The 13626-nt window shown below is 38.0% G+C and overlaps 1 protein-coding gene across 1 annotated transcript in view; it reads left to right on the top strand.

Moving 5' to 3' along the window:
• Positions 1-8732, top strand: part of DNAJB4 (DnaJ heat shock protein family (Hsp40) member B4) — a 28788-nt gene extending 20056 nt beyond the window's left edge. The window contains exons 3-4 of the mRNA XM_065842047.2: positions 2891-3465; positions 5033-8732. Of these exons, the coding sequence (XP_065698119.1) occupies positions 2891-3465; positions 5033-5266 (809 nt within the window). The 3' untranslated portion in view covers positions 5267-8732. The remainder of the gene's footprint in view (positions 1-2890; positions 3466-5032) is intronic.
• Positions 8733-13626: the final 4894 nt, after the last annotated feature.

The following is a 13626-nucleotide window of genomic DNA, read 5'->3' as shown; positions in this document are numbered from 1 at the left end:
TGCTGCTTGAAGCAAAATAAATACAGATTATACACAAAAACATCGTGTTGATTTTTAGGCAATATATTTGTGCTGCTTGGAAGCTTGACTCATCAGCTTTTTAAATGTGAAATATATAGCACTGTTTAAATGCTGATCTAGTTTTAATTTCTTACTGTAATGTGTATGGGTTTTTTTGTTTGTTTGTTTGTGGGGTTTGGTGGTTTTTTGTTAGTTGTTGTTGTTGTGTTTTGTTGTGTGTTTTTTTTTAAACTACATATACCTAACAGGCAAAAAGTTACTGTATTGTAAATGTTTGTATTATCCATAAATAACTTTTTGGGATCTCTTACTGCTGTCTTCCCCTGCCCTAGCACTTGAGGTGCGGTTGAAAAGAGATGTATTCTTTTCTTAAATTTTTCCTAAAGGGCAGTCTGCTTGCTCTAGGTAGGACCGTCCTTCTGAGTAGAAGCCCAGGTGTCCAGTTTGTAGTTGGCCTTGGCTTCCTGCCTGGAGAGGAAAGAATTTGGCTGATGTCATGAAATACCAGAACAATTTTTTAGCTTTAATTGTAAACAGTGATAACATGCCAAGAGAATGAGGCCTCAGAAATGTCATATTTATCCTAAAATGGTTATCTGGAAAGGATGGTGGGTTTTTTTTATTTTTGACCCAACACAATTTACAGTCTTATGATTGAGCAACAGAAGGTCATTAATGTCCCTCCCCTTAAATATACGGTCCCAGAAATTCCTCATGGAATAATTGCTTCTGCTGTGACAAGTAGGTCCATTCACTCAGGGCCATGGTTTTTACTAATATAAAGGAGGACACTTAAATAGCAGTGCTTTGGGAAAAATTGTGGGTTCTTATGAATGCATGGTAAAATTTGGTCCTCTGTTATCTGTAGGACTTAAAATAATTGTTGAATTCCATAAATTCATGTAGAAGACCTTCAACTTCTACAGAGGATACAGGTTTTTTTGGTCTTTTGTTCCTTTGCTTGTGTTCAAAGCTTTAGTGCTGTTACTGAAACCTTCTAGGAAGAAAGTGTTTTTGTGGGTACCAGAGACCTTGGTTGCCTCTTGGCTGTTTTGCCTTCTTACACTTCTGCCTCCTCACCCCCTGCTTTCTTTCTGTATATCATTATAAACCTATTTACTCTGTGGTCTCATTTACATAGAATCCTGTGCAGCAGCTCATCATAACTAGTTTCCCAAAATACCGTTTTAGTCACTTTTACCAAAGAGATTGAAGTAAAGCATATAAAGCAATGCAGTCTTTGGGACCCTAGTATTGCGTAGTTGAAGGCAGAAGTTCAAAATGTAGATTTCCATTTATTCGGGGCATAATATTAAACCAAAGTACGAATTTTTAGAATGCTGAATGTGGAAATACCTCCTGATTTATCAGTTGCTCTCTAAGCTCTGAGAGTATAACTTGTAGATGTAAGGGAAAGGCAGGGGGGTGGGGTGGAAGGAAGGAGGAAACCTCAGTGTTTCTATAGCCAGGAACTTGATGTACCTTCAGTAACAGCTTTTGGCTAGCTATTCCAGGAGGTGTCCTTCTGCTATCGCAGATTGAGTCCACTCATCTGCTTGTTTGACATTAGCAGTACTAGGACAGAAGGATGCATTAGATGTTGCCGAGTACTTTTAATATGGTCCTGGTATTGAGGTGGGGAAAGTGTTCTCATTCTGTTGTCTTACTTGGTTAGTGTTGATAACCAGTATTAAGCTTATACGTAGAAGCTATAAAACACTGAGTCAAAGAAAGCCCCCCCAACCGTCAGATTTTGGAGAAATGTATGCTTCATTAATGCATGCCTTCATGTTTGTATGGCTGTGGAAGTAGGATAGCAGTTGTAGTGCTGAGGTTCTGTAAGACTGGAAAAAAAAACAACCAAAAAACCAAAACATTGTAAGTTTAGATATAAAAGTCTCTCAAGAAGACTTTCAGTCTTCTATCTTAAAGATTTGAGAAGGTATCTGGGAATGGTCAGTGCAGGAGAGCACTATTATGAGGAGATATTTAGAAGGAGCCTATTGGGAAAGAGGCATTTAAGAAAATAGATTTTAGCTGGGTTTGGAATGAGAGAGCAAGAAGTTAAAGGGACTGTCCAGTGAGAATTGTAAGGAGGAAATGAAGTGTAGATCTCTCCTTGTGGAAGGTAAAAGAAAAAGATCAAATATTAGAGAACATTCTGATTTGGTTTGTACAGACCTGGTGACAGCATGTACAAGATTTTTGTGCCCAAATAGGTCTTAGAAACTTCCAGGCTATTTGTATTTGTAGCTGGATTGGAGAGAGTTCCCAGGTTTCTCACCTATTTTATATCATAGGAACACAAGATGTGATAAGTTTGGGATTCTGAATTGAACATTAAAGAAGCATATGGCTGCTTGGCTATTGGCATATTACCTTTTACTCAAACTGAATTGCAGGAAAACAGAGATAAAGCTAATTAACATGGGGTTAAAGCTATGTATGCAGACTATGGAAAATGTTGCATATGATTCTGTGTAACTTTCCCCAGAAGTGATCTTGAAGAGGGATGCAACTCCCAACAGGCTTTGCAGAACAAGAAAAGATCAAGTCAAGCAGAACTGTCTGCTGTTTTAAAATGCTAATTCTTGGAATAACTGGCTTCAATCATATGAAATAAAATTGACAGTGTCAGAATACTTGTTCTTCTAAATAAAGAAGAACTTCAGAAACTTTGTTGCTGTTCAAGCTATTGATTTGCTAGTTGGTACTGCATGGTCTGATGGTGAATTCTCATTGAAAAGAGGACCTTTCACTCTATTGCAAAGACCTTGACAGCTCACCAGTTCTAGGCTCATTACACTCTACACAATAGGAAGGCTTATACTAATACTTGTTCTTAACTTTGCGTATTTGTCTTATTTAGGTCTGAAAGGAGGAGCTGGAGGACCTGATGGACAGGGTGGTACCTTCCGGTACTCCTTCCACGGTGACCCACATGCTACATTTGCAGCTTTCTTTGGTGGCACAAATCCTTTTGAGATCTTCTTTGGAAGGCGGATGCCTGGTGGCAGAGACACTGAAGACATGGAGGTGGACGGCGATCCATTTGGATCCTTCACTAGTTTTAGTATGAATGGTTTTCCTAGGGAAAGGAATACAGTTGGTAGCCAATTACGTCGTAAACAAGATCCCCCTGTAATCCATGAACTTAAAGTGTCATTGGAAGAGATCTATCATGGCTGCACAAAAAGGATGAGGATTTCACGTAAAAGGCTTAACCCAGATGGCAGAAGTGTCCGAACAGAGGACAAAATCCTTACTATTGAGATAAAAAGAGGGTGGAAAGAAGGCACCAAAATCACTTTTCCAAAAGAAGGTGATGAAACACCCAACACAATTCCAGCTGATATTGTTTTTATCATCAAAGATAAACCTCACTCTCACTTCAAGAGAGATGGATCAAATATTATCTATCCTGTTAAGATCAGTTTAAGGGAGGTAAGTTTTGCTTTTCGTAGAACGTGTTTAAACTTGTTACAATATGATACAGTGGCTAGCTGCACAAGCTCTATGGCAGCAGTAAAGTTTCGTTTTCTTTAAATAGAATTTCTCTAGCGTAAAGTCAAATTGTGGCTTATTTATAGTGGAAGCATTAGATGTTTTCATATAAATGGAGTATTATTTAAAACCATTTGTATTACAGAGGTGAAAGAGAATACGGGTAAGAGTAAAGGTTGTTAGATCTTAAATCTTCCTACTTTACCTTTGTAGCTAAATATATATTGGGCTGAAGTAACAAATACAAATACCATTAACAAATGCATCCAATATAGTGTGCTCCTTACTGCTTTGATATGATTGCTACTTCTGTAAGACAAAGTAGAAATGTCTTAAATATTTTCACTGCCAATAAATTCTAAGTCTGCCTTTTTCAAAGTACATAGAGATTGATTTCATGAGGATAAAATATTGTGAACAGGTGTTATAGTAGCTATATATAACAACAAAAGTGGTATAGCTTTTAAAAATTCTGTTCCAAGTCAAAACATATTGCCTTTCAAAAGGAAAAATCAGAAAGACAACTGAGCAGAGTTCTTAAGAGTCTGAAGCCTTGACATAATCATAATGTAAAATATAACGTAGCTGTGTGGGGGGGATGTCTTTTTTTTCTTCTCAAGTAGCGTTGGGTAGATAAATGAACTCCTGCTTGCATTATAAGCTTTTTGTGTACATTATGAACTCTCTTCTTAGCATATCCTTAACTAAAAATAGACCTGAATTGAGGTGAAGCGCCTCAAATAGGATGAAGGACAGAGAAAAGGCTGTTTAATGTTGATGTGGATAATATAGTTCCTTGATAGATAAAAGCCTATTTAGGCTTATTGCATTGTTATATAAATTGGACATTATCAGTATAGACTAAGTGTGCTGAATCAGATTAAGCTGGAGGAATCAAAATGTTATTATCAAAGATCCTCTTAATGAAAATAAACTATTGGATAAAGCAGGAGAAGATCTGTGATGTTTTAATTTTGATGCATTAAAATAGCTGTTTGTTTTTATTTGAACATCACAAATATTCACCTAAGACAGCTGTGAAATTGATATGCCTCTGCTTATAGACACTTCAGTGCTGTTCTGAAATCTGAAACGATATAGGTAGACAGGGTAATAGAGTAAAGCCCTGTGCAATGTAAACAGACGAAAAATTGAAGGGGACTCTATATTTCCAATGGAAACTGAGAAGCTGAGCATCTCTAAAGGAGCATGAGTGAAGAGTTCATTCTGTGCTCAACTACCTTATTATTTGACCAAGTTTTTGAAGGATATACAAGTTCAATTACCTTCCAGTGCACAAGATTGGAAAATTCGGTGATATTCAATGACAAATTGAAGCCTTCCCTTTTTAGGAGAGGAACACTGTATTTGAATTATGACATCCCAGTAGTGTACAGTGGAAATACTCTTTAGAATGCTAGTCTTTTTCGAAATGACCCAAATTCAGTTGTAGTTACAAATCAAATTCTAACCAATTTCTTTTTCTGATTATGTGATTTTTCTTTAGGCTTTGTGTGGCAGCTCTATCAATGTGCCAACAATAGAAGGAAGAACCATACCCATGACAGTAAATGAAGTTGTGAAGCCTGGGATGAGAAGAAGAATTATAGGATATGGTTTGCCATTTCCCAAAAATCCTGACCAACGTGGAGACTTAATTATAGAGTTTGAAGTAATTTTCCCCGATAACATTTCTCCAGCATCAAAAGAAGTACTTAGGCGAAATCTTCCAGTTTCATAAAGTGAAGACTGTGTATCACAACTGTTTAAATAGGACACTGGAAATGCAGAAGGACTGGCAAGTCTGTGCTTTAAAAGTGCAATCTGTAACAACTAGTGGAATATTTGTTTTTTTGTTTTGTGGGATGGGGGGGAAATACTGTAATGCTGCATGAGAAGAAAAGAGTTAAGTACAAGTCATACAGGTGACTTCTGCAGTAAAATTTACAGGGAAAACTACTCATTTTATTTTACATCTTCCTAATCAGAAAAGTTTATTCATTATTTTGCCTAATGTAAAATGTAGTCAGTTTTTACTAAGTCAGTGCATATTTCTTATACAGTACTTGAGCCTCCAAGTACTTTGTTTCTTCTATCCCTATCATATCTATAGCATTACCTATTTATACAGAAATTGGAGATAGAAATACACAAATGTATAAATATTTTAAAGAGCAAAACATGAAATACATTGTTTTGGTATGTTGCCTTCCACTGCACAAAGCATAAGCATAAAGAAAACTAGCTTGGACTCCTGAATTGATCCCCAATGCAATTAAAGCATTTTCTTTATTGCCCCAAAATGTATCAGGACTGCATTGCAAGTCTAGCAGAGGGCATGTGGCTTGAGGAGCTAGAGTAGCCATTTGCTATGAAATAGTTCCTCAGCCTTCAGGGAGAACAGAAAGAAGGATTCTACAAATACATAAACAGCAAATGGTGGGCCTACTGTCATATGGGGCAGGGAAACTGGTGACAAATGACATGGAGAAAGCTGAGGTACTCAATCCCTTCTTTGCATCAGTCTCTACTAATAAAACAAGCCTTCAGGAATTCCAGGCCCCTGAAACCAGAAGGGAAGTCTGGAACCTCAGCAGTGGAGGACCAGATAAGCGTGCACCCCTAGTGCTGAGGGAGCTGACTAATGCCATTGCAAGGCCGCTATTAATTTTATCTTTGAATGGTCATGGAGATGAGATGTTCTGGTAGACTGGAAAAGAGCAAATATCCCTCCTATCTTGAAGAAGAAAAAGAAGAAAGATTTGAGGAGCTACAGGCCAGTCACCTTCCCCTCAGTCTTTGGGAAGGTGATGGAAAAAAAATCTTCCTGGGAAGGATTTCCAAACACAGGAAAGACAAGGTGATCAGCAGTAGTCAGCATAGATTTACAAAGGGGAAATTGTGCTTGACCAACCTCATTGCGTTGTGCAGTGAGGTGACTAGCTTTGTGGGTGACAGTAGAACAGTCCGTGTTGTTTAGCTTGACTGTAGTAGATTGCTGAAGTACAGGTTAGATAAGGAAAGTGAGGTCAGTTAAAAACTCCCCAAATGAGTGGGCACGGGGCGGGGTGTAATCAGTGGCACAAAGTCCAGTTGTAGGCAAGTCAGTAGTGGTGTACCCTAGGGCTCAATACTGGGGCCAGTACTATTCAATATCTTCATTAATGACCTGGATTATGGGATGGAGTGCATCGTCAGCAAGTTTGTGAATCATTTGGTAACACCACATGATGTACCACCTTTTGAAGGGACCTCAATAGGGTGGAGAATTGGACAGAGAATTCTCACAAAGTTCAACAAGGGGGAATGCAAAGTCCTGCTCCCTGAGGAGCAACTCACTACACATAAATACCCAATGGGAGGGAATGAAGACAGGGGAGCCAAGACCTTCTCAGCAGCTCTCAGTGACAGGACTAACTGGCAGTGGACACAAACTAAAACACAGGGGATTCCATCTGAACACAAGGAAACACCTTTTTACTGTGAAGGCTGGTCAAACACCACAACAGGTTTCCCAGAGAGGTTGAGAAGTCACCATTCCTGGAGATACTCAAAACCTGACTAGACATTGGCCTGGGCAGTCTCCTGTACATGACCATGTTTGAGCAGGAGTGTTAGCCTACACGATCCCAAGAGGTTCCTTCCAACCTAAATGATTCTGTGAGCTTGGACTTTGCACTTCTCCCTGGAAAGTGCTATGGGCCTTGTTCTGCAAATGAGGCTTAACCTAAAGATGGGTGGTACTGATGGGACAGCTTAAAACCCTAGAGAGTAGATCTATGCTTGAGTGGAAGGGTGCACATGAACACTGTAAAAGCATTTGTCTAGTGCAGGTGTTTAAAGATCATGCCAATCTCAAGTATTCATTGTTTTCAAAGGCTGAACTTTATTCTTATGAAGAAGGAGGAAAAGCCCAGGTCCTAGCTAAAGGAAAGTTTGTTTAACACACAAAATGGGATAGGGGTTGCCCATAAACTTTCATATGCTTGAATGGAGTCTTTTTTGAACACAAATATGAGTTATTTGTCTTTCAGAGTTAAAAGGTGCATAGGAAAATGGAGAGCCCTCTAATAGTCTAGTTTTATAATACAGTAATAGGGCTGGTTCCCTTGATTGCAGCATGATTTCTGTGAAAGAAATGCTTTGCAGGTGTGCTTTATTACTTGAGTTTAAAAACATAATACAGTGCTCTAACAACACTTTCAGAGTTTTTCATTTTGTTTTCCTAAGAAAATATGTAAGATTTGCTGTCAGCCTTCTGCCTGTGGAAATTTAATAGTTACCTGCTCTGTTAGGTAGCTTAAGAAATAGCAGTGTTATCTTCATATATGTGATTTTCTGCAGTAAACGATATGGAATTTGGGATTTAATTTACGGTAACTTTCTAATGAGCACAAGAAGAATCCCATTTCTGTTACTCAAAGGAATAGAACTTCTGGGAGATACTGTTCGAGTCAGTTTTTCAACTGTAGATCTCTTTCATACACTGTCAATTGTTGTCATAAATCTACAAGGAACTAAACAATTGCTGGGGCAGTATCACAAAACAAAAAAAATTGCTGCTTACTGCTTATGCTTATTGTTAACACTATATATTGTTCAAAAAATTCCCATTTCAGTATGTTCTGTATTGCATTTCTTATGTGGTTTTTAAGTAAAAAGTGTAAAGTTGATTTTTAGCTTTCTCTTATCTTTTGTTATGATGGCAGATGCTATAATCTACATGACTTCAAAAACGTATCATCCTTAAAATACCTGTTAGTTTAAAAGCTAATCGAGCGTTTTATAATCCAGAATCTTGTAACCATAGTCCAACTTGTTAAAAAAAAAATATATGGCAACTAGGTCTTTTTTGTAACCATCTTCAGGTGGGAGGAGTAGTGTTAAATTGAGGAATTGCATTATCTTGTGTATTTAGAGGTGTGTATATATATATATGTATAGCAAACTAAACTTTTCCAACTGTTTTCATGTTCAAAATGCAGAACTATAGGACTGGTATGAATGCTTGTATTTTCTTACAGAGAGGTAACAGAGTATATGTTTCAGAAAATAGCATGTGGAATTACTTCAAAATATGAGGGAGCATTAACATCTGTCTAATCCAGGATTCACAAAAAAGAATATTTTTCTAATCAAAAATGTGCGTCAAAGCTATGTTTTAAAAACCACTTTATTATTTAATAAAGGCTGTTTGGGAGAAGGAAGCAGATACTCAGTCACCTACTATATCGCTACTGAAATACAGGGAATAAAACAGATGTTCATGAAGTTGGGGTAAGAAGGATGTTTTGATCTCCTGAAGGTTGCTTAGGTGCTATAGAAACTAGAAGTCATTTGCTGGAGGAGTTAACAAGTCTATGAAAACCTGTACTTCTAAAGAACCTTTTTTAGTCTCCCCAACATCAAGCTTTAGGATAACCTCAAGCTGTTGGAAGAGTTAAGGCAAGCCGCATTATAATCGTTTCTCCTTTCTGCCATGCGGTGGTACTCTGCTTTTGAGCAGGCTTTCTGATGTCAAGAGGGTATTACTATTCCACTCTTCCCCTGAGCCTGTTTGTGTTATCTATGCTGAAAACTTCATGAAGCCTATTTGTGGTGTGTTGAACAGATGTTGTGGTTTTGGGTTGGTTTTGAGTCCTGACTCGTTTACTTTGTTACGGAAGTAACAGACTCTTTAACTGGGGTTGGGTCTCCAGTGTTCTTGCCGCCTTCATCCTGTGTGTACTCACTTCCATTTACCCTTCATAGGGTGGAAGCTTTATCTTCATTTGTATGTCCTTTTCCTAGTATTCACCCCTATTCTCAGTATGACCTTCAGTCCAAGCCTCACAAGCAGTGCTGAAGTTGTGTAATATGTATCGTGATGATAATCAAATGGGAGTATCAGTGTTCTACTTCTCACATGTGGTAGTTCTAGTATTTTTGTTAAATGCTCAGAACAGTATCCATGTCTGATTGTCCAAAATCCAGGCATGGAGGGGAGGCGTCCCTTAGATGGATGCATCGTGCAGTAAATGAATGCAGCTCTGCAACTGGTTGTACCTACAATGCTGAAGAGCCCAAGCATGGGTGAAGAAAAGGTATATGGCTGGCTTGGTTTAATTTAAAGACTCTGGTTGAGCTGTGCACAGGTATCAGTGTGCCATGAAATTCTCAACCTTGTATAGTTGTGCTTCGAGCCTGGAGGAGACCATTGTCTTGACTGGATAATCTGCTATTAGTTGTGGATTATTTTTGTTGGAGGACCTGTTCCAAAAGAAATTAGCAGCCTGGAGGGGGCTTGTATTTGGCCAAGAATCAGCTCTACTTCTTGGTAGGTGCCATTAGCCCTATGTTTGCATAAACTAAACCTGCTATATTAATGAGTCATGCTTTGTGTTAATTTATTTTTTCATATACTGGGTGTAACTGGCTGGTATTTAGTTTTTCTTGAGAGAAGAAAATGACAGTGGTTTCCAAACGTTATTTTCCTTGGCCTTTAGTTAATGCTGTATGATCCTCAACATACTTGTATCTTTTTTCAAAAAAAAAAAAAGAAAAAAAATTATTATTATTGATCTATAACCCTTGAGTCTTTCAAAGTATTTTAGTCCTAGAAAACCCACCAGATCTTTAAGCCCTTGAGATGCTTGTGCCACTCTCTAATGACTTGGTTTCTCTAATGTGATGATGCGTTCTTGAATTGTGACTACAGGAGTATCTAGATGCTACTGAGCTAAAGGAGGTATGTCCATAGCCTTGGTAAGGGCTTTGCTCTATTCATGGACAACTGACTTTAAAAAGTACTAGTCTGGTTAATTGTCATGTCTCTCATCCTGTAGTGACAGATGGTGTTATTTCACCACTTGGCGCTTACATACTTTATGGCTACTTGTGTGTCTGGCTGACAGGATTATCCAGTAGCAAGTACTTTATAGACAGGGGTTTGAGAGAATAGCACGTGTGACTGACTGGTATATGTAGTATCAGTTGGCAGAAAGAGTGGAATGCACAATGGAAAGGAAAGACATTAAACTCAGATGATTGGAGAAGAACAGAATGTTTGGGGGGATCTGGTCAGTCTTGCATTTGAAAAGCACTCCCTGGCAGATCCCTGACTTCAACAGCATCAGTCCCATAGAAATCCACTTTCAGAGCTCCAGGTCATAGTGGTTGTGGCAGCTTTCATGCTGACAGGTTCTCCTGCTCCCCTTTATTAGTTTATATAGTTAATGAAGCTTTTAAGAAGGTCCAGAGGGGTGACTAGACAACCAACAGCTCATGAATTGAAGTCAGTAAAATAAATAAATGCACTCCATTCCTTTCTAGTGTGTGCATCTTATTGGTCTGACTCATTGGTAACACACTTTAGGGGTACAGCAGGTTTTATCTTAGCAGTGAAATTTACTATGATTCAGGGTGAAATTCTGTGCACTTGAATTCATATGCTAGACCTAAAAAATACAGGACATGGACATGCTGCTGTAAATACCAATAAGAGACAATTTTCCTTTTCCAGTCAGTAAATGCTAGTCCTCCTTTGCAGATGACATCAATAGTTCTTACTGTATTGCTTACTGAACAAATCCTATAGAACCTGGGTATTAAATATTTTCACTTACTGTTTGGCATGCAAACTAGGCAAATGGCAGTGCTAACCTCCTCATGAAGCACAGTGGCTGACCCAAGGGAGGAGCTGTACAACAATCTTGTGAGTCATTCCTGATTGCTGTATCAAAGACAAATCATCTCCACACTCCTGCTACCCTATAGAATTAAAAAAAGTCCACCCAGCCAGCTCCTGAAATACTATATAGCATTTCCCTGAGTAAGTACTTTACAGCATGCTCCAAAAAAGTGTCTCAACTGCTTTTTATATCCAAAGAAAAATTGATACGCTGAGGTCAATGAGAAGCAACCCTTGCCGGAAAAGCTGTGACCAAGCGTAATAAGGATCTAGAACCACTTCAGAGAGCAATCCAGGAAAGCCAGGTATTTTTCTTTTCCTGATATGCCAACAAACTGATTTTAATAGTAACAGGAAGCAGGATAAAAATCCCTAGGATCTCCTTCTGCTCCCTATCAAGTCACAATTCCAAAATTGAAGTCACTATGCAAAGTGAGTTGTATTGCTGCTGCATGGACTTCCAGTGGATGGTTTTACTAGTCGATGTTTTTCATGTGTCAAAGCCAAAATACAAACACTTAATGTAGTATGGACAAATGCTCAGACTATCAGTAAGTCTTGGTGAGTAGTTATATCAATTAAATGCTATCATAGATACTTACAAACACCAGCTATGTTTCTTCTCAGCCTTATTTTGATTAGACTAAACAAGGTAAGATCCACAAATATCTTACGTTCTTTGTTCTCTGGTCATACTAGTAATTCTTTTAAGTAGTTGCTTCATTTGGAACCTAGATGACCGGACAGATATAGTATGCTGCAGGTAAGAACTGCCTAAGTTGCATATGTGTATATATATATATATATGTATATATAATATGTAGTTAAACAATTTTGTATACTTCTGGTTTGCACTGTGGCATTTTATATCCAGTAACTGGACTCTGTTCTACTCAACATACTTGTTCCACAAACTTGATGGGTATTGCATTCTCACATCCTAAGTACTGTGGCTGGGAAACTGAAGAATGTGCTAAATTGCAGTGCACAATATTCTAACAGGATAAAAGGACTGAAAGTTTTTGGTTTAGTATGGGGTTTATTTTCCTTTCTAAAACTAAGGCTACTAATGGATTATTGACAGCGTTATTTAAATGATTAACTCTGACAATGTCACTTACCAAAAGTGAGATTGAAGTGATTTTTGGATCCTAACTGTCCTGAATTGCTGGAGGCTTACTTGGATTCATGATCTAGTTGTGATGTGCATTAATTAACGTCATCAGATATTTCCCTGCTGGGTGCACATTCAAGGAAGCCTGAGAGCAGGACTGATTGTGTTATAGTTGTGTCCATTACAGGCTTTTATTCTTTGAGGTTCTTGGCAGCCTGGCTCATTTCTAGCTCTACAGATCACTCAGCCAAGACAATGTTATGCTGGTTAAATCTAAATTGTTGAAACTGCTAATCCATGATCAGAGCAATATTAATAAGTAGCATTAGCAGCTTAGGAAAAAATAAGTACCTGTAGCAGCAATGGACAGGTGGAACTGAGTGGTGAACACTTCTTTACAGTTTCTTGCCAAAGCTGGAGCTGCTAATGACAGTTTTGTGTAAATTGTATTCTAGCTTGGGCTTTCAAGAGTAATTTAGCATACATGCAGTGTTATTTTTCTCTGATTTACTACAACAAAAAGGTTTAATTTCACCTGTTACATCATGTAAATAATGGTAGCATATACATGCTCCATACTGTTTGTATTAAACAGTACGATGTGATCTTCAGTTTATTCTGTCAGCTCTGTTCGTTTCATAATTTGTTTCTATAGTTAAAAGCTGATGCTTTTCTGCCAAGCTTTAAGTAGGATCAACATTAGTTCTTGTACAACCCCAGCTGTCTCTTTCCACCCCATCTCCAAATGAAACATGGAAACACTTTCATTGAAGGTTTTGAAACAGATGTTTAAATTAGGGCTATGTTATTGTTCATGAGTTTTGAAAATAAAACAAATCTGCACAACTTCTGTATGTCACTAATGGAAACTTGACGGTTTTCATTTACATGAACTAGATTGTTAACATCAGTAATGACCACAAACAGTATGTAACTGTTTTCTAACATTGATTCAGTTCTCTTCAGAAGATAAGGAATGAGTTGGTAGAGATCGAGATTGGTAGAGACAAGATATAAATACTTGTCAATGCCACCAGTTCCTCTCTACCACATTTTAGTAAATGGAAAAAGGCAGGTTTTAAAAGAAAGTGCTCTGTGGTGGCTTTTTAATTGGTGGAAATTACTAGAAAATTAATAATCTTTTATCCAACTCTAAGACAATTGGATTAAAGTTAGTGATTTTTACATATTCAGTTAAATCTACCACATCCTATCTGGAAAGACCGAAATCCAACTGGCTTCAAACCTTTTTTCCCCACAACATGAGCAGCTTAGAAGTTTGATGTATTTTCTGAGATGCTCTCTGATTAGGTATGCT

The sequence above is a fragment of the Patagioenas fasciata genome, chromosome 6 (genome assembly GCF_037038585.1).
Source record: "Patagioenas fasciata isolate bPatFas1 chromosome 6, bPatFas1.hap1, whole genome shotgun sequence".
Lineage (NCBI taxonomy): Eukaryota > Metazoa > Chordata > Aves > Columbiformes > Columbidae > Patagioenas > Patagioenas fasciata.
This window is presented reverse-complemented; position numbering and strand designations above follow the sequence as displayed.